The sequence below is a fragment of the Symphalangus syndactylus genome, chromosome 11 (genome assembly GCF_028878055.3).
Source record: "Symphalangus syndactylus isolate Jambi chromosome 11, NHGRI_mSymSyn1-v2.1_pri, whole genome shotgun sequence".
NCBI classification, from domain to species: Eukaryota; Metazoa; Chordata; class Mammalia; order Primates; family Hylobatidae; genus Symphalangus; species Symphalangus syndactylus.
In genome coordinates, this window is record NC_072433.2 from 66,401,308 (window position 1) to 66,422,624 (window position 21,317).

At 39.8% G+C, this 21,317-nt stretch overlaps 1 protein-coding gene across 2 annotated transcripts in view; it reads right to left on the bottom strand.

The window, feature by feature from the left end:
* Positions 1–21,317, bottom strand: part of ARSB (arylsulfatase B) — a 193,133-nt gene that overhangs the window by 89,345 nt on the left and 82,471 nt on the right. For both annotated transcript variants that reach the window (XM_055297911.2, XM_055297912.2), the window contains exon 5: positions 10,455–10,698. In XM_055297911.2, the coding sequence (XP_055153886.1) occupies positions 10,455–10,698 (244 nt within the window). The remainder of the gene's footprint in view (positions 1–10,454; positions 10,699–21,317) is intronic.

The following is a 21,317-nucleotide window of genomic DNA, read 5'->3' on the forward strand; positions in this document are numbered from 1 at the left end:
ATTATTTGTGGTCCTCAAAACCACAACTGAAATAAACTAGAAATCAATAATTTAACTAGGGAAAAACCCAAAATTTGGAAACTAAACAATGCACTTCTAAATACATGGGTCAACGAAAAAAATCACCATTTGCACCATTCCGCATAGAATACATTCTTTCATATGAAAGAATTCAAACATAAATAATTACATTCAAACATAAATAATATTAATATTCTAACATTCAAACATAAATACATTCAACATATTACATTCAAACATAAATAATATTAATAATATGCAGAATTCTTGTTAAATCCTTTCTGCTCAAGATGCTGTAGACGTTAGTTTATTGTCTACTGGTGAGTACTATTATAGCAAAGTGAACCAGGTAAAGGCAAACAAAAACAAGACAGGATTGTAGTTTTGGTATTTGACAAGGTGGAATTTATGCCAACATTATCGGTAAGTATCATGATTGAAAGATGAAATAAATACATTCTTCCATTTTTAACAATAATTATTTATATTACTAATTTTTTTTTTTTTTTTTGAGACAGAGTCTCGCTCTTTTACCCAGGCTGAAGTGTGGTGGTACAATCTCGGCTCACTGCAACTTCCACCTCATGGGTTCAAGCAATGCTCCTGCCTCAGTCTCCCAAGTAGCTGGGACTACAGGTGCATGCCACCACACCCAGTCAACTTTTGTACTTTTAGTAGAGGCAGGGTTTCACCAGGTTGGCCAGGCTGGTCTCGAACTCCTGACCTCAAGTGATCTGCCTGCCTCAGGCTCCCAAAGTATTGGGATTACAGGCATGAGCCACTGCGCCTGGCCTATATTATCATTTATGTTTGATGGTAATAGAAATACATTCTTTCATATGAAAAATTTGGGAGAACTCACCATTTATGTACCTCTACTGAAAAATTACTTTAAAATATTAATCAACTAATCAAAAGATTAATTAAACTTAAGAACTAAGGAAAGGGAAATTTATAAATAAAAATGTTGGTAACATTAAACATAATTAAACATATATATATAAAATTTCACTACATGTGATTACAAAGTAGAATGAAGAAGCAAGTTGCTTTGGAAGAAGAGTTATAAGATTTAAAATATTGTATTGCAAAAAACTGAGTTTGTACTGCTAGACTGAATTTAAAACACTTGAAAATGAGAAATAAGCAAGAAAATATTGGTAAAGAAAGTAAAGGCACAATAAATTTTTCTTTGGATACTTCTGCTTCCAGCCAAATTAGATTTACTTAACCCTCTTGCCTAAAACAACCCAAAGAAAAATGGACAGAATATTTAAAATCATATTCAAAACACTGGATATCAGGCAAAGAACAATGATTATTGCAAGATGGAAAAAAAAGCAGGTGAGTTTTTCATCATTGCCCAGTTTACTGCCTTGAGAGAATTTCTAAGCCCCTGGTGCAGGGAAGAGCAACTGAAATGTAGCCCAGTGGATTCCTTGAGTTGAGCAGACAGAGCTGAGTCCAGAGAGACCAAGGGAGCTTGAGCTCTTAGGACAGAGGACCAGAGAAGAGAAAGCTGCACAGAATGAGAATCCTGGAAATCTGCAGAGGATCCCCTTAGAGCAGGGGTTCCTCAACAAAGACTGTGGACCGGTACCTGTCTGTGGCCTATTAGGAACTGGACCTCACAGCAGGAGGTGAGCGGTGGACCAGCAACATTTATTGCCTGAGCTCTGCTTCCTGTCAGATTAGTGGCAGCATTAAATCCTCATAGGAGTGAGAACCCTACTGTGAACTGAGCATGCGAGGGATCTAGGGTGTATGCTTCTTATGAGAATCTAACTAATGCCTGATGATCTGAGGTGGAAGTTGCATCCTGAAACCATCCCCCCACCAACCCTGGTCGGTGGAAAAATTGTCTCTCACAAAACCAGTCCCTGGTGCCAGAGAATTTGGGGACCACTGCCTTAGAAAAAGATGCCTGTGAGTGAACTACTCACAACACGGGAAAGAACTGCCTGAAAGGATTAAGGGGAAGAGTGCTTAGCATTCACACAGGGTTGGAAACAGTACCCGTTCCCATCAGCCAGCCTTGAAAAACTCACAGGCTGCTGTGAGAGGGTTTGACTAGAGAGGGTTTGACTCAGTAGTGGAGTATAATTAACTGTAGACTGAGCACTACTCTGGAGTTGTCTAATAAATCCTAAAAGCAATGCTCAAAACGATCAAACTGTTTCCAAATAACTTAACTGCATCTCAGAACAAAGCCAGAAGCTTTATTTTTATTTATTTATTTTTTTTTGAGGCAGAGTCTCACTCTGTCGCCCAGGCTGGAGTGCAGTGGTACGATCTCGGATCACTGCAACCTCTGCCTCCAGGGTTCAAGCGATTCTCCTGCCTCAGCCACCCGAGTAGCTGGGATCACAGGCGCCCGCCACCATGCTCAGCTAATTTTTATATTTTTAGTAGAGACAGGGTTTCACCATGTTGGCCAGGCTAGTCTTGAACTCTTGACCTCAGGTGATCCACCCGCCTTGGCTTCCCAAAGTGCTGGGATTACAGGTGTGAGCCACCATGCCCTGCCTGGCTAGAAGCTTTACAAGAATACAAAAATATCCAGCACTCAACAGGGTAAAATGTACAATGCTTGGCATTGAATCAAAGACCAAAAGAGATGGCAATATGACCTGTATAATGAGGAGAATAATCAATCAAAACCAACTGAGAAGTGATATAGATGTTGGAATTAGCAGGGGACATTATTTATTATAACTGTATTCTATATGTTCAGGAAGTTAAGTAGTTACAGGGAGGATATTAAAAAGACCCAAGTGGAGCTTCAAGAAGTGAAAGCTACAATGCGTGAGATGAAAAATACATTGCATGAAATTGATGAAAGATCAGACATTGAGAAAAAAATCAAAAACCTTAAAGGCTTAGCAATAGAAACTGTCCAAAATGAAATAAAGAGAAAACAGATTTTTTTTAAATAAAAAGAGCATTAGTGAGCTGGGGGACAACTTTAAGTGTCCAAGTGAAAAGCATGAATATGTACATTATTGCCAGATTAATTTACAGGCTTAATCTCACTCAGTATAATTTTTGAGAAGCTTTTCTTTTAATTTAACAAAATAATTCTAGAGTTCACCAAGAAAAATTAAAAAGTGAGACTTGTCAAGAAAATTTTATAAAGACAATATAACGAAGGAGAGGCTGATAACCATTTCTACCAGATATTTAAATATACTCGAAAAAAACAATGATTAATAGTCAGATGCCAGCATGAGAACAGATAAGTCAGTGGGCTAAAACAGGGGGCCCCAAGACAGATCACAGTACTCATAAGAACTTAAAACCTAAAATAGTGCCGTAAGTCAGTGAAAAGAGAAATATTATTCAATAATTAGTCTGAGTTCTCTTGTTAGTATGTGGAATGCAGTATCATTTTATGTTTTTTTTTTTTTTCCTTGAAGTATCCATTTTAGATCAGAGGTTAACATTTAGCTCATGGACCATCATGCTTTATTTGGCTTCATGGCATCCATAAAATTGAGGTGAAAAGATTTGTTTTTCCTTTAACTTTCTTCTTGAAATGATATTGATAGTGGGGGAAAAGTCTTTATAATAACATATTAAGTTTTTAAGATATTTTAATACTCAGTTGTCACCACTGTCATGTTATGACATCTTAAAGTGTTTCCCATTGATGATAAAAAAAAATTCCTACCATTATGATCAGGAGATTGCTTTTTTTTTTTTTTTTCCTGAAACAGGATCTTGCTCTGTTGCCCAGGCTGGAGTGCAGTGGCATGAACACAACTCACTGCAGCCTCAAGCTCCTGGGCTCAAGCGAACTCCTGCCTCAGCCTCCTGAGTAGCTGGGACTACAGGTGTGTGCCAACACACCCAGCTAATTTTCGTATTTTTTGTAGAGACAGGGTTTTGCTATGTTGCCCAGGCTGGTCTCGAACTCCTGGGCTCAAGCAATCCTCCCTCCTCGGCCTCCCATAGTGCTGGGATTATAGGCGTGAGCCACCACGCCTGGTCTGCTTATGTTTTACATTGTTTAATTAAAGATAAAATAATTAAAAAGAAACTTGCAAAGTTTTAATCCTTTGGTTTTCCTTTTTGTCAATCAACCTTATGAAATGTCTTCAAACAACCTATAGGCTGCTTATTGAGCTGAAAAGCGGAAAAACTACACAGAATTGGAAAGAGCTTAGAGAAGTTATGTCCCCTAGAAATGGCAAACATGGTCTGTGGCTTGGAAAGAAGAAAAACTGAAGCAGTCGAAGGAGCTCCTATTGTAAATAATGTCACCCACTCCAGAACTACTATTTCTTCTAACATTTTAATATTTTGAAGCAGTCCTAGGAGACATTTGTAACTATACAGCTAATAAAACTTCTGATGCTCTCAGCACAGACAACTGTTTTTCATCCGTTACTGGCATTCCTATTTCATGAGCCTCTTCAAATTTTCAAAAACTACCATCATCTCAAAAGTGGTATTTCCATTTCTGGAAAAAAGTTTCAGACCTCTGGGCACAGATCGGGTGTCTCTGACATTTGGCTGTCTATTTGTTTTTGCTGCTTTGGAAAAGACACACCAGACGTCAATGTGACTGGGCGATTTCTGTATCAGCAGGCAGGGGTGCCAAATGTTCTGCCACCGATTCTGAACTTGCCTAATGCTGCGAGAGGCACCAACTTCATTAGGCTCGAGGCGGAATTATTATTTCAGGAATTTTTCTCAAGCAATGGGAACAGAATAAGAGCAGTTTTTTGCTTTCTAAACAGAAATTTGCTGAATTTCCAGAAAACAAGTCTTGAAATGTATGATCAAACTTTGGGCATAAATTTTACTTTTAAATAAAAAAAAAAAGAAAGCCCATTATCTCATGATTTAGCCTACTTGGACAATAATTTTGGCCATATCTTTTGGTTAAAGCCCTGCAGTCACCACTATGTATGCTACTGAAGAACAATGTGCCCCTGTTCCATAAGAGACTGGCCGCTAGGGGAACGTGCTAACATCAAAGAAAGATATGCAATTTGGAGCTAAGAGTGATTAGACTTTTCCCAATTTCTCTGCAGTCAGAAGCAAACATGAGCCAAACTCTTAAAGGTTACTTCTGATCAACATAATCTTAAGGTTGAAACATGCATTTATAATCCAAAATTTAGCTATATGGACAACCATCAATGATGTGAACTTTGCCAAAGATAATAACCTCAGTAAATTTGGGACTCAAAATGAATTCAACTATTTTTCGATTCAATCCTACCCTCACCTGGCAAAATGTCCTATAAAGCTTTGATTCCAGGTGCTATTATGTCCTTATGCAAGCCAGGGTTTACAACATTTTTGCCACCAAAACAAAACAAAACAAAAATCAAAAATAATTGGATATCAAGCATGCCACAAATGTTGCCATCTCAAATCACTCAAAGCTTTCTCCTACTCCAAGCCAAACCTCTACAGCCTTTATATTGAAAGTTGATGATAACCTGAATTAAAGTTCAAGATTTGCTTTGCTTGGAAATTTTTGTTTCATTTCCTTTTTACCATGAAGTGGGCATTAAGTTTTGCATTAAAATGAGGAAAAGGGGCATAGGCTTGTAAAGAATGTTTTAGAAAAGAATGTGTAATCAATTTCTAATATCATAAAATAGATAATATCCAGATTTTTGTGCCTATGTTTAGGTACTTTTTTCCTGTAAGTTCATAGTTTTCATCGGTCTCAAAGAGGCCTATAATCTTAAAAAACTGCAAAAAAAATTACTCCTCTGATTTAGATACTGACCTCACATAACACGCACACCATCTTGCAACAATTTAAGAATTATGGCTGAGCGCAATGGCTCACACCTGTAATTCCAGCGCTTTGGGAGGCCAAGGCAGGTGGATCACTTGAGGCCAGTAGTTCAAGACCAGTTGGACCAACATGGCAAAACCCAGTTTCTATTAAAAATACAAAAATTAGCTGGGCATGTTGATGCATACCTGTAATTCCAACTACTCAGGAAGCTGAGACATGAGAATTGCTTGAACCCAGGAGGCAGAGACTGCAGTGAGCCAAGATCGTATCACTGCACTCCAGTCTGGGTGACAGAGCAAGACTCTGTCTTAAAAAGAAAAAAGAAAAAAGAAATACATGGAAGAAACTCAAACCACAATGCCTAGAAGAAAATATAGATATTTAGCACATTTGAAGCTGAGAAAAAGATTTCTGAACAAAAAAGCAAGAGAAAACCATTTCATTGACAAATAAACATGGTAAAGACATCCATGTAGAAGACATCAACAAAATAAAAAGACAAAAAAAAAGGAAAAATATTTGCAAGAAATACAACAGTCAAAAAACCTGACATAAAGGAGTAAACAAATCCACAAAAAACACCCACTTTTCAGTAAAATAAGTGTAAAAGCACATGGAATGAATACTTTCAAAAGAGAAAATACAAATGGAATATAAAAATTAAACATCTCCATAATAATAAAAAATCAAGTTAATACAAGACCATTTTGTCTGCAATATTAGCAAAGACTTTTTAAAAAGCTTGATAAGGAAAAGCTATGAGGAAGATGAGCACTTTCTACACCTGTACAAGAGTACATTGATACAGCCTTTTTAGAAAGCAGTTTGGTAATGTTTATCAAATGCTTTTAAAATCATGTAGGGACCACCCTTGGCCCTCTGAAAGTTCACTGAAAAATCAACTCACAAAAGGTGAACTAACAGGAGAAAAGGCATACAAATGTATTTAATGTGTATACATAGGAGACTTTAGAATGAAGACCCAAAGATATAGAGGAAATCGTTAATTTTTATGTATAGGTTTAACAAAGTATGGACAGCCATGTAGAAATATGATTGGACAAAAGGGGATGCTCTAATGCTAATAGCCTGAGTGGGGAAACCCAGCAAGGTCTGTCTGTCTGTCTGTCTGGATTCTTTTTGGCCTCTCTGGGCATGCATTCCTTCCTTCTGGGTGTAGGGTAGGACCCGCTCTGGAATAGGAGTATGGGAGTGTTATGACCTACAGTTAAACAAGTTAGGCCAGATAAATTTTTTATGGCCACTTTTTACACAAATAGGGCAGAGGGAAAATTAGAATAATATTTCTAGGTTTTATGATTAGCCCTGGGGATAAGGGGTTCTGGTTTCTATGACCTGCCTTGGGGAAGAAGGATTCTAGTTTCCATGGCTTACTGCAGGAAAAAATGAGACTGAGAGACAAGAGAGCAGGAGGAGGTCAGAGAAAAACTTCTGTTGTAGAAGCTGCTTCTGGGGCCTCCAGTTTGGAGTATTGTTTTTCAAGCCCCAACACTGGTCACTTTCTTTAGCTCAATGATTTAATTTCAAATTATTTATATCTAAAGCAAAAGGTCCAAAATGTAGACAAAGGTTCATGTAGAAAGAGTTCATTTCAGAGCTATTGTTTTAAAAAACTAAAAAAGAAAGTCAAGGGAATGGTTAAGTATATCAAGGTATATCCATGCAATCGAATGTGCAGTGACTGAAATAGTGTTTGCAGTAAGTTTCTTGGATGACAAAATCAAAAACCAATTGTCTGTTAAATAAGGAAAAGAGATGTAGTAAAAAAATGCTGAAAAGAAAAATTCTAAGGAAATATGACAAAATGTTTATAGTATTTGTTTCTAGGCAAGATTTGAGTGATTTTTTTTTTTTTTTTTTTTTTTGAGACAGAGTCTTACTCTGTCACCGAGGCTGGAGTGCAGTGGCACTGTGTCGGCTCACTGCAACCTCCATCTCCTGGGTTCAAACAATTCTCCTGCCTCAGCCTCCTGAGTAGCTGGGATTACAGGTGCCCACCACCACACCCGGCTAGTTTTTATATTTTTAGTAGAGATGGGGTTTCACCATGTTGGCCAGGCTGGTCTTGAACTCCTGACCTCAGGTGGTCCACCCACCTCGGTCTCCCAAAGTGCTGGGATTACAGGAGTGAGCCACCATGCCCAGCCAATTATTTTTATTTTTTGTAGTTTGCAAATTATCTACAATGACATATAGTACTCACACTTGGGGAAATTAAATTTAAATTTAACATATCAAGTTTAGATGATGGATAGAGGCAAAAATGTTTCAAAGAAAAAGAAAAAAAGTCATCTCATATGAATGAGCAAATAATGAGCACAAAGCTTCAAAATTTCGGGTGAGAGAAAAGGTTTTATTGCTTTGTTTCTCAGCTTAGCTGTTGAGTGGCATTACTTTTTCTGTGACTTGGATGCTGCAGAGTGTTCTCGAAATGACAAATCATAAACTGATCATTGTCTCCAAATTGACAGATCGACTTTTCAGGCAAGAATAAGAGGAAACAATTTGAGGCTAGTGAGGATTTTAAAATAATATGAAAATAATGTGACTCATAAGAACCAAAACAATGTTTAGAAATGGTGAACAAATGGCTACCCAATACTACAAATGTTGCTGCTTCAAAAGTGATCTTTAAAATTTAATAGATTCTCCAAGGAAAACATGGAACTTTGAGTTGCAAAATAATTGAAAGAAGGTTATAAAGCTAATTAAATCAGATTTTCCCTTGGGTTTGTAAGAGATGAAGACCTTGCCTAGTCTCACCCTTCTGGGTGAGGCCCATTAGAGAGGAACCGATAGACTCCATGTTGTGAGAGATTGAGCGGCCTGGCTGAACACTTCTTCTATCCATTCCTGAACTCACAGGACTTTAAACTTTAATGTTTAAACTTGAATAGCTATCCAACTTCCTTTGTAAAAACTAATCTTAGGCTGCTGAACCCTACTATTTTTTTAACATTAATTATTAATTACAGAAAAATTGATAACATAAAAAGATAAGAAATAATCTATGTATTTTGCAACTGGAAATTAGTTGAAGTGTGGTATTTCCAGAGTGTTGAATACTATGATTATGCTCAGCATGGACTATAAACTTACATGCCTACTTAGCAGGTAACATAAATGAGTGCAGTGGGCCTGTACTGGAACTGGGAACAATAGATTGAAGATTTGAAGAGTGGATACTTCATCTACAGAAGGCAGCAGCTATTTGATTCTAGTCAGTTGTTGGCCTTCTGGAAATGTGGGTGCAGTGCTGTCAGACCTTCCTATTTTTAGAACACTTTTATTTGGAAATAATTTCAAATTTACAAAAAGTTGCAAAAATAAGACATAACAAAAGAATACCTATGCACCTTACCTATATTCTTTTATTTAATTTTGCAGTCCATTTGAATTCTCTCTGTACACATACATGTACATATACACACACACACACACACACACACACACAATTTTTTTCTGAAGCATTTGAGGGTATGTTAAATACATCATGGCTTTTTGCTCCTAAATATTCCATTGTGTATTTCCTATAACTAGAGACCTGAAACCTACTATTCTTGAGCTGGGATACCTGGAGTGGGATGAAGAGACGGCCTGAGGAAGTCCTCTCCCCCTGGCCACTAAGGGACAGTCAATCAGCTGCTATCCCCAAACAGAGCTATAACACCAAACAGAGGTTGAAAACCATTGCACTAGACAATTGTCATTCCACCCATAAAAATAATACCTCTTACATATGCATATTTATTTATAAATTAGATTTATGTACGAGTCTACTAATATATTATGTGTCTTATAAAACATATACTTAAAAAAGGATGAGATGAAATTAGATATTACTATAAATACAAGATTGAAATTTTCTTCCTGTACTCCAAGGGAACATCTTGCATCCTCTAAGGCATGTGCCTCCCAACCTTGGGGGCTATTGCTCTAGACTGTGGGGGGTTAAACGGGAAAAAGAACACCACAATTTCCAAATCTGAGTCTGGGTCCTGCTCCCTGATGTATCTCCTTCACATCAGCCAGCTCTATCTATCGCAACATACTTTTTTGCCTTCCTGGCACTTATCACCACTGGCAGTCATCTTGCGCATCTGTGTGTTCATTTGTCCAACATCTTTCTCCCCCAACTAGAATACAGCTTCCTGAGAGGCAAGATCTTGACTGACTTGTTCATTCCTAATTTCTCAGTATCTAGATGAAGGTATGGCACATAGTAGGTGCTTGTTAGATACTTGCTAATAAATGGAAATAAACATATCTCTAGTTCCTACTCCAGCTTTTTCCCTGCTATTTTGTCCTCCATTCTTCTAGCAGACAATAGGACAAGTCCCCTGACCCCCTGCAGGAAGCTACCCTAGCCTACTTCTAGCAAAACTTCGCAGCTTCAAAGACATTCCATGGAGGGCGATGGGCTGAGGACAATCTTGTTCTTCACATAAAACACAGGCTCACAATCTCAAATTTATAATTTAAAAATATATATACTTACATTGTCTCTAAAGGCATTTATTTTTCTTTAAAATCATGTATTTGTAAGCTGAACTATCGTTTTAACACAAAAGCTATCATTCTTGCTCAGTGGAGTCAGGCTGCTCTTGGAGTTTCTGTCCTGGGAGGAAAAAGGGCAGGATGTAGGTACCTGATGGTTTTCCACACGTCAAATCCATCCAGAGGCTTTGTGCCATTGGTGTGTCCCCTGGCCAGTTTCACAAGTGTTGGCAGCCAGTCAGAGATGTGGATGAGCTCCCGGTTCTTCACGCCCTTCTGCTTCAGCAAGGGGCTTGCCACAAAGCCCACCCCTCGGACACCTCCTTCCCACAGGCTCCATTTTCTTCCTCGAAGGGGCCAGTTATTACCCCCTGCCAAAGTCTGCCCTCCGTTATCTGAAACACAGTAAGGTCTTGGCATGAGGATGATGTTAACTCTTAAATACATTTAAGAACAGAAACTGTATGTACATTGTTATTAAATGGTGCTTAAATAATAAAAAAAAGAAAATTCCTTGCCTTTTCCCACCCTAAATTCCCTTTTCCCACTGACACAGCCTTTCATTATTCAGACATAACTAAGGCCCAGTGTGACGCATATCTACCTTTAAATCCTCCATGGAGAGGGCCACTGGAAAACAAGGCAGTCCCTCAATGATAAGCGCTTTGGAGAGATCCCTATGCTAAATAATCCACTAAACTTTAAATACACCTGTGTAACTTTGTATAGCATGGGAGAATGAGTCCACGGAAGCTGGGACCCTCCCCATGCATGAAGAGAAAACTAAGTGAATTTCACTTAGTGACAATGCTCCTTATAAGTGGGGACAAAAACTGACCTTTTACTTTTCCTCTTGGAAAAAAAAATTCTGCAATTTAAACTGGAAAATGAATTAACATTCTACTCTCTGGCAATAATATCTCTTTCTTAAGCGTGAAAGCTGAGTATTTCTCCAGTGATTGATAAATGTCTCTGTAAACAGAGCATTAGATGGAAAAAATAATTGTGAAAAAAATTCTTCCCTTCTTGACAGGATGGTGAAATAAAGTTTCATTATGTACAATACCAGTGAAGAGAAGGTTTCTCTTCCAAGACAACAGATGGAATGGGGGATCTTGGCAAAGACAGGGTAGAAGTTACTAGAGTAACTGAAGTTAAGTATCTGCCCAGCCAAGTGAGGGCTCAGAGTTAGGCATTAAAGTGGACAGTAGAAAAGAAAAAGTGCCATTTCTTATACACTGAGGTTATAGAATCATACAAACTCCAAAAGTATCCACAGATTTAGGTGACTTTAGAGACACATTTTAAATAACACATATTTTGCATTAAACTTAAAAAAAAAACCACTATTACCCAAATGAGCCACATGAGGGCAGTATGACAGACCTCCTGCCGTATAGAATGTTACATATAAAAATTTATTAAGAAATCAGAGATTTATCAAAGCTACAAGATGCACCTGGGAGGAAAGAGAATGAACACTTGTTAAGCACTGACTGCACTAGGAGTGACTCTGATTTTGCATAATCTCTCACAGAATCTGGAGTTGGCAGACCTGGAATAGAAGCCTGAGGCCACTCATTAGCTGTGTTGCCAGGGGTGATAATACCACCTCGGTTTCCTCATCTTCATGTGGAAATAACAATCCCTAATTGGTTTAGTCCATTTTGTGTTGCTATAACAGAATACTGAGACTAGGCAATTGATAAAGAAAAGAGGTTTATTTGGCTCACTCACAATTCTGATGACTGATAAGTCCAAGCCCTAGGCACCGGCATCAGTTGCTGGTGAGGGCTTTTGTGCTGCATCATAACATGGCAGAGAAGTGGAAGGAGAAGCAGGTGCAGGCAAAGAGGGACCAAAGAGGAGGAAGAACCTCACTTTATAACAACCCACTCTCATGGGGACTAATCCATTCCCTTGAGATTGAGAACTCACTCCTGGGAGACAGCATTGATCTATTCATGAGGAACCCGCCCCCATGACCCAAACACTTCCTACTGGGCCCCACCTCCCAAGATGCAGTGGCAATTAGACTTCCACATGAGCTTTGGTGGGAACAAACCACATCCAAACTACTTCATGTATTATGATGGAAATGAAGTGACATTGCTTATGATCTTTTCTTGGCAGGGTACCTGACGTAACCTAAGTGCTCAATATATGGTAGCAACTGCTGTTGTTCTTAAAATTTACAACAACCCAAATAGTTTAGTATTATAACAATTTTGTCACTTTTTTTAGAAGGAGGTTTGAAAAAGCCAAACAGCAAATAGATGGCAATGCTAGGATTCCAGCAAGGTCTGTGTGACACCCCAGGCCTCTGCCCCTAGAGCACCACACCGCTGCTATCCCTAGTATAGAGTGGGCTCACACATGTAGGCCACATAAACTTTCACTTCCTAATGAAAACCACAAGTACGGTCCACCTCAGCAAAGTGTACACTCTTCCTATGAGTGTACACAGGAAGTTATTTCAAGGTGATGGTAATTCCTTTTAGAGAAGCCTTAGCTGCCGGTGGGGAAGAAATTCAAGGCTCTACTGCCAAGGAAACTTTTGGTGGAGCCCCTAACACAACCAGTTCTCAGTTCGTTTCTGTACTTCTTGAAAGGGAGTAGAGAAGAGTCTTGAGTTAGATCAGGTGAGGAAACAATACTTCAACACATGGGTCGGTGACAGACAATCTCATCATTTGACATCACAGACTTAGAAGAACCTTTCCTCAAACCTCCCCACATTGCTTCTTGACAAAAACTCAAGGCCCAAATATTCGCTCAGGCCAGTTTTCGAAATACACATTCCATTTCATATTGAAGCTGAGCAGACCCGTATATTCAAAACAACAAAAGGTCACCATCAGTAGACAGAAGAAATTCCTCCATGCTCATGATACTGCACAGAGTAACAATCACCCATAACCAATGTATCACAACTTAGAAGAAGGTGCTGTTCATGTGATACAAAAATACACCGGAAAGAAATGCCTACACTCTTCCCATGATATCAAGAAAGGCTGAGACAGAACGATTATTTCACTCTGTTGTCTGGATTGCTGTAAGTGATGTTGGCTCAATACTTTAGAAGAAGCCTGTTGTCTCTGTTTTAAATAGATACACTTCTCTGAGATATTATGTAGTATCCTTCAGTTGCACATATTTGTTAGTGCTCAATGGAAAGTATTGGATGAAGATGGTGGTGGAAATAAGAGTGGAGATGATGGGGACAAGGGTGGCTGGATCTGGAATCTGATTCTAGGAGCAGCTCTTCAGTTATGACTCAGATAGGAAAATTCTCCGGGTTGTACAGAGAATTTGGCCACTGTTGCTACTGTAGGAAAGGGAAGGTGTTTCCACATATCATTAGGGGAGGCCACGGATGTAGTGAGTGTGACTGTTTTTGCAATTAGCTTTCTGTGATGTTTTGCCATTAGCAATAAGCGATTCTATCAACGGTTATTTTTTTAAGAGCACTCCAAAGAGAAAGCACTGTCAATGGACACGTGTAACTTCTTCAAGACTCTCCTGGCATAGCACCAACTGCAGATGTGGCCTCAGGAGAAGGGCAGTTCAGCTTCACCTGTCCTTGTACCCCCACAGATGGCACCTGGCCGGTGGTTGCCACTTACCAGCAATGGGGCAGAATCCACTGAGTTAGGCCATTAGTTGGTTAACTATATGAGAAATAGGGTGCAGTCCATAAGTTCTAGTTCAGTCTCCTGGGTATTTCAAAGAGTTCAACATAAAACTGGTAGGAGTAGCAACAAGAATAAAATAAGCTCTTTTGCAACAAGGTGGAAAAGGGAGTTTCCTATATTGCTCACTGAAGTTTGACAGAAATTGGAATTTAAAAAGACAATGGAATCATCAGCATTTCAAAGATGTTTCTTCTCATTTTCCCTTCTAGTTTAATTTTTCGGCAAAAGTTAATTTCTTTCTTGTTAAGAATTCATATTCAAGATAAATTTTTGTTTCATTTCCTGACATATGAAAAAACTTCCAAATCAAAATAAGATGACGCCAGCTCCTAAGGAAGCAAAGAAATGTTTTTTCAGGGAGATGGTTTTGCAGCAATGTTTTGGCACAGGGAAAATCTAATTATAAGGCCTTTACTGTCTAGAAAAGAAAAGTCAAAATAAGACAAACATTATCATATACAGACCATAAATCTCACTTTATTATTCATTATTGAAAAAAATAACTGTCAAAAAGTCATGGAAAAATATTGGTTTGCCAAAGATCTGAGCACAAACATTAAGTATATGACAATGAAGCCTCATCCAAATCCAGCTGATAAAAATCAAAATGAAACCATGACAACAGCATTAATTTTTATGACTACTCCCCAAACAATTTAACGTGTGGCTTGGCCGTGGAGGGCTGTCCTGAAACATCATCTCTACCCCACCATCCCTGTGCATGCTTCAGCCGGGGCTTACCCTAGTCATCCTTCCCACCCTGACTCAAAGATCACAAAAGGGAAAGCAAGGAAGGCTCTAGCAGCCTCATACCAGGCCTGGACATCTCTCTGAACACGGCCCTGACGCAAGGGTGACTAACAGATGAGTAGGCAACATCATTTCAAAAATGGAGAAGCCTCTTTGTCCCAGAAAAGTATCTGCTCCTTGATGGTTGATTCTTTGGATTTTTTTTTTTTTTTTTTTTTTTTTTTTTTTTTTGAGATGGAGTCTCGCTTTTTCACCCAGGCTGGAGTGCAGTGGCTCAATCTCAGCTCACTGCAAGCTCCGCCTCCCGGGTTCACGCCATTCTCCTGCTTCAGCCTCTCCGAATAGCTGGGACTACAGGTGCCCGCCACCACGCCTGGCTAATTTTTTGTATTTTTAGTAGAGATGGGGTTTCACTGTGGTCTCTATCTCCTGACCTCGTGATCCACTCGCCTCGGCCTCCCAAAGTGCTGGGATTACAAGCGTGAGCCACCACGCCCGGCCTCTTTGGATTTTTTTTTAAATTACTGAGATGCAAACTGGAGTGCTAATATATGTCTTAGTAGTCATCTAAAGGATTCAGTAAATTCAATCTTCTCCTGCTAAAAGATTTTGGAGACATTATCTACCTAGATATTCAAATTACATTCTGATATTCTTCTCAAATCTTTTTTTTTTTTTTTTTTTTTTTGAGACAAGGTCTCACTCTGCCAACCAGGATGGAATGCAGTGGCACAATCACAGGTCACTGCAGCCTCGATCTCCTGGGCACAATCAATCCTCCCACTTCAGCCTCCCAAGCAGCTGGGACTACAAGTATGTGCCACCACGCTTGGCTACTCTTTCCCTGTTGCACTACATTGAATCATTTCTGACAGAATGTGCATTTGATTCTGCCAAGTCTACCTTTAAAATAACTTTCCAATCATCCCCCCTTCTCCAGCCCATCGCTTTGGGTCAGGCACTCCTCTATCTGGCTCCTGGGCTAATTTATATACCACTTCAAGTTGCCACCAAAGGTGTTTGTAAAACGCAAAATCAATCAGGCCACATGCATGTTTAAAGACCTGATTGCTTTCCAATCAGGGAAAAAGTTCCAACTTCAGGCCCACATATAGAATCCTTCACATCTGCCCCCAACCTCCTTTTTGTATCAACTCCTGTCCTCCCCCATAAAAAGTGCCCTGAGCTTCAGTCACATAGAACTAACTTCTCCCTGTTGTTAGAATATGTCATGCCCTTTCATGCTAATTTTGCCTTTGCACATGTTGGCTCCCTTGCCTAAAATGCCACGGGTTAAAGATCACATCTTCTGTGAACCTGCCACTTAGTGCCCTATGTGGTCTTCATCTCTGCTCTGTATTTCTGCTACATTTTATGTGCACATTTTCTACTATACTTAGCTCTGTCTATTGTTAATCAGTTGTTCATGGCTTTGTCTTCCCCATGAACTCTGCTCCTCAAGAGCAAAAAGTTTCTTATTGTTTTTATTTCCAAGACCTAGCACAGGACCTACCACAGAGAAGGGCTCAATGATTGGAGGAACAAATCATTAGGGAAAAGGCCACTCACCAAAAATAGAGGTTAAAGGCACCAAACATTAACTTTGGTCACTGCATTGTTTCTTCTAAGCCTTTGTCCAGCTACTCTGTGACCTTGACTTTTCATTGGCCATTCTACATACTGCTGCTTAATCTATAGGAGCTGGCAAAGGGTGCTCTTGGACCCCAGTGAGGATTTAAGTAAATCAAACCCACAAATATCAGAATTGTTTGTCTAATCTGGTCCCTGGTCAGTTATGTTGGAGTCTAAGAGGTTTGATTGGGAGCATATCATGAAGCATCAGTCCTGGCCTGGAAGAAAGAACTCACTCATTCCTTTAACACATCTTTCTTGAGTGCTGCCATGTTCCAGGGACCACCCCAGATCTGGAAAAAGGGCAGCAAACAGGATGGACAAGGTTCTGTCCCTCACGGAGTGAGTGAGAAAAAGAGATAAGATCTCCCCATTCATGGTAGGCAATGACTGGGCTTTGTGGAGGAGCTGAAACCGTAAGGACAGGACAGAGCCAGCCAAGTGACCATCAGAGAGATGAGAGTCCAGGTACAGGGAGCAGGAGGCCTTATGCAACCACACATTAGAGACTAGGGTGTCTGTGTCAAGGCTGCTTCTTAATTAAAGACTAATTATACTATTAGGTATACTCTGCTGCCAGAAGTTAAGGAAAACTTGAGCTAAATGATGACTAGATATAAACAAAAAGGTATAGGTCTAGGTGTTTTATGACCATCATCACTTTCCCCTATCACCCCTACTGCCCCATGTCTGATTTCACTGAAATGCAGGGAACTGAGAGGAGCTAAGCACTGTGAGTTTGGGGGCAAGTACTCAGCCTCCGAGCCTAAGTTTCCTCATGTGAGAAATGAGGACAACAAAATACCCACCTTAATATTGCGCCTGGCATAGAAGCAGTGCTAAATAATATTAGCTATTTTTATACATGCTAGTCATCAGCACCAGCAAAGTACACAGAACAGAATAGGCTCCTATCTGGATATTTACTAAACATATATTAGATTTAAGTATCATAGCCACACTCCAAAACATCATGTTTTCATAAGACCAAAGTATTCTAAGCATGGAGTCCTCCTAGATTGCATTCTCTATTCTTTTTTTTTTCTTTTTTTTGAGACGGTGTCTCTCTGTCACCCAGGCTGGAGTACAGTGGTGCAATCTTGGCTCACTGCAACCTCCACCTCCAGGGTTCAAGCGATTATCATGCCTCAGCCTCATGAGTAGCTGGGACTACGGGCGCCCACCACTATGCCCAGCTAATTTCTGTATTTTTAGTGAAGACAGGGTTTTGCCATGTCAGCCAGGCTGGTCTTGAACTCCAGACCTCAGGTGATTCATCCACCTCAGCCTCCCACAGTGCTGGGATTACAGGCATGAGCCACCATGCCCAGCCTGCATTCTCTATTCTATAGGTAATTAGTTGAGAAGTGCAACAACACAGTGAATTGTGAGGGGTGTTGTTACTATCAGGGGAGAGCCAAGATAACTCCTTTTTGTTCCCATGAGTTTAAATAAAGGACATCAATTATCATAGAAAAAAACACTATAACAATAGCCTGGGATCCAAATTAAACACCAGAAACTGAAGATTTGTTCAAATACACATTTGATTATTTGTAGGGGTTTAAAATGGTTTGCAGCATTCAGGGCAGATAAGTGCTCTGACCGCCAGCTCAGACACTAACCAGACTTTACATCTTGACTAAGAGCACCAGCAAGGAGAATGTCCAGCTGAGCTAGCAAGAGGAGGATTCTGGTGGAGTGCGACTGGCAGCCAGGCACCAAATAACCGATTGATATGGTTTGGCTGTGTCCCTACCCAAATCTCATCTTGAATTGTAGCTCCCATAATTCCCATGTGTTGTAGGGGAGACCCAGTGGGAGGTAATTGAATCACAGGGGCAGATTCCCCCATACTGCTTTCGTGGTAGTGAATAAGACTCACGAGATCTGATGATTTTAAAAGGGGTTTCCCCTTTCACCTGGCTCTCATTTTGCTTTTGCCTGCTGCCATGTAAAATGTGCCTTTGTTCTTCCCTCACCTTCCACCGTGATTGTGAGGTCTCCCAAGCCACGTGGAACTGTGAGTCCATTAAACCTTTTTCTTTATAAATTACCCAGTCTTGGATATGTCTTTATCAGCAATGTGAAAATGGACTAATACACGGATGTGGCCACCAAAAGATTTGGAGATTAAAAAAAGATGGATGCAGGGAAAGGGCAAAATCAGGGATGAATGAGGATTAAAAAGAAAAATGTTATAAAAGATTGTAGTAAAATATTTCCTCACTTTAATGAGGCTAATGCCATTGCTTATAATGCTGAGATATCAATGGGGTTTTATCTCTCCTTTAACATTTATTAAGGATAAAAAGACTCCAAAGTCTGTTGAAAGATTGAAAACGTTTGTTCTCTACAAGTTAAAATGGAACTGGAAACTGGAAAACAGTGTCCTAATTTATTACATATTGGCAAGCAACAACTTAACTTTTTCCTATAATTTAAAACATAAGTAGTCACAGATCTTGGAGATCTTTAGATGAAAGTTATAAGGTAAGCACAAAATGTTGAGGTGCTCTCACTTAAGAGGTATGGGTAATGCTAGATTTAATCTTCATATTCAATATCCCCCTGACAAGTGGCACAGAAGACCCATGTTTGATGTATTAAGTGAGTAAAAGTACCAAATGTTTGTCCTTTTTAACAACTAAAACCCTGTTTGTTTTTCCTATTGTTTAATTTTTAGGAATGTTTGATATTTTTCACTAATGGATTTCCGGGCGAACTAATTTTTTTGGCACTCTTAGGGAGTATTACAGTTTACTCACACATTATTTGGCTCCCCTTTCAGACATAAAACCCACTGAACGTGGCCAGATAATTTTGACTAGACAGCTGTTTATCCTTCAGTAATGCCACTGGAGAAGTAATCAACGAGAAAAGTACCACAAAGTGCTGGAGAGTCTGGCAAGTTCAAGGGCAGCAGGAGAAAAGTGAAAATACCATCAACACACAGGAACAAACAGAATTGTGGTTTCAAAAGAACAGGTGTACTAACAACTTGCGTTGTGAGAAAGATGGAAATTTAGGTCAATGTGTTTTCAGAGAGGGTTAAGCCAGAGAAAGCTAGCACATTCTATCTGGGCAGACATCAACTATTTCAATTTGTCTTTACGATTTCAAGTATATAATACAAGTTAAATGTTCTCAATTTTTATCCTTGGAGCAGAAACAACATTTTACTAAATCTCTATTTCTTAAGTAGTAAGATATGCCTTTAAGGTTACTCAGAAAAATCAATAAACCAAACTGAGTGGACAGGCAGTTTCATTTCCCCAGAGTTCTCTGAAGTTTTGCCAGATTCTAAAGGATCTCACTGATGTTTGGGTGTTCAATGCAGAGAGAGGCAAACAAAAGTCACGAAAACACTGATGAGCACAATCCTCCCTGAAGAATAACTGGAGAGTAAAACATCTAATGGCAGAAACAAAAATAACTCAATATATCCAAACATGAAGCAGTTTGTTTTAAGAATTTCAAATATTGAATGCATACTTAATAATAACAAGATCCCCTTCGGATCTGCAGATGACACTTGCTCCAAGGCCAAAGTAAAATAAACTCTGTGAGCCCCCAGAGTCCTGGGCAGCAGCCCCACCTCTGACCAGGGCATGCACAGTGGGAGTGAGGGCAAAATCCAGGTGATTGACACTGGACATCCCAAGCAGGTGAGGAGGCCGCTCAGGAGGAAAGAACATGGAAGGCAGCCTGGGGCTCCACGCCTAATGACAGGCAAATGGCTAACAGGAGGCCTTGCAGCAGGAGACAAAGGGATGAACAGCCAAGGGCCAGGATAAAAAAACAAACCAACCAAACAAACAAACGAATCAAAACAAATGCCCCTGAGTTACCACAATAGGCACCACGAAGTCCATGCAATTAGAGACTAACTCAGGACCTATTCAGTCTCAGACACAATTCTAGCAATATGTGCAGTGTCTGGTGTCCTAATTTTATAGCAGGCTAGAATCTGCAAGTCAAGAAGATGCATACTGCTGGACATAATCTTTGTAGAAGGAGGAAAGGAGAAGAAAAATATAAATTGTAAAAGTAGACCACAAACTAAAGTGTCTTTACCTGTTTTTCCAAAGTTAAATGATCCACACTGACGTATATTGAAGACACCACTGAAAGATGCATACTACAATAAAAAAATTTAAATGATGACCCTACATCATTAAGATAGTGAGAGACTCATGGCATCGTTAAGGATGGTTTAGACCTAGCAAAAAGGTTTATATCCCATATGCCTGTCACTAATCCTATCTATCTACAGCAATACAATGTGCCTGCCTTCTTCACCTGATACCTTGCAAAGGTCACAACGATAAGCACATGAAAACTTTCACTATCCTGGCATAAAGTTAGGCATATAGACTGAAAAGAGAGAAAATGATTACAGGCTAAGCAGTATGCCTCATGTGCCTTGCATCTCCACTGGAAGGATGTTTCCAAATATTAAGTAACAGCTTTTCTCATTCCTAGTAATTCTGTCACCCTGTGACCCTCAACCCAGGAAGCAGGCAGGGAGATCCATGTCTGGGCTCTGGAAATGGATAGTCAGCAGGTGGATGAGCTAATAGGTTTAGCTTAAGCAATCACTCAGAGCCAGGGGAAGAGAGAGGACTGGAAACGAAGCTAAAGGACATGGCTGTGACCTTAAGCACACATCTTGGGCTCTGCCCTCAGGACTGGATCTAGTATAGAATAATGGATGTGGGGATACAAGAGTGGAAAGAACCATGCGTCATCCCCTGGAGGAGCTGGGGGGCAGATGAGAGGATAGCAAGACTCCCTGCAGTTCCTGTGCCCAGTATAGTGTGGCAGCAGCAGATGACAATGGTTGCACAAGATGATGGAAGGCAGGCTTGGAGGCTTCTCACACCACAGTGTGGAAGGGGTTGCAGCTCCACTGATGAATGTTTTTGATTTGCTGT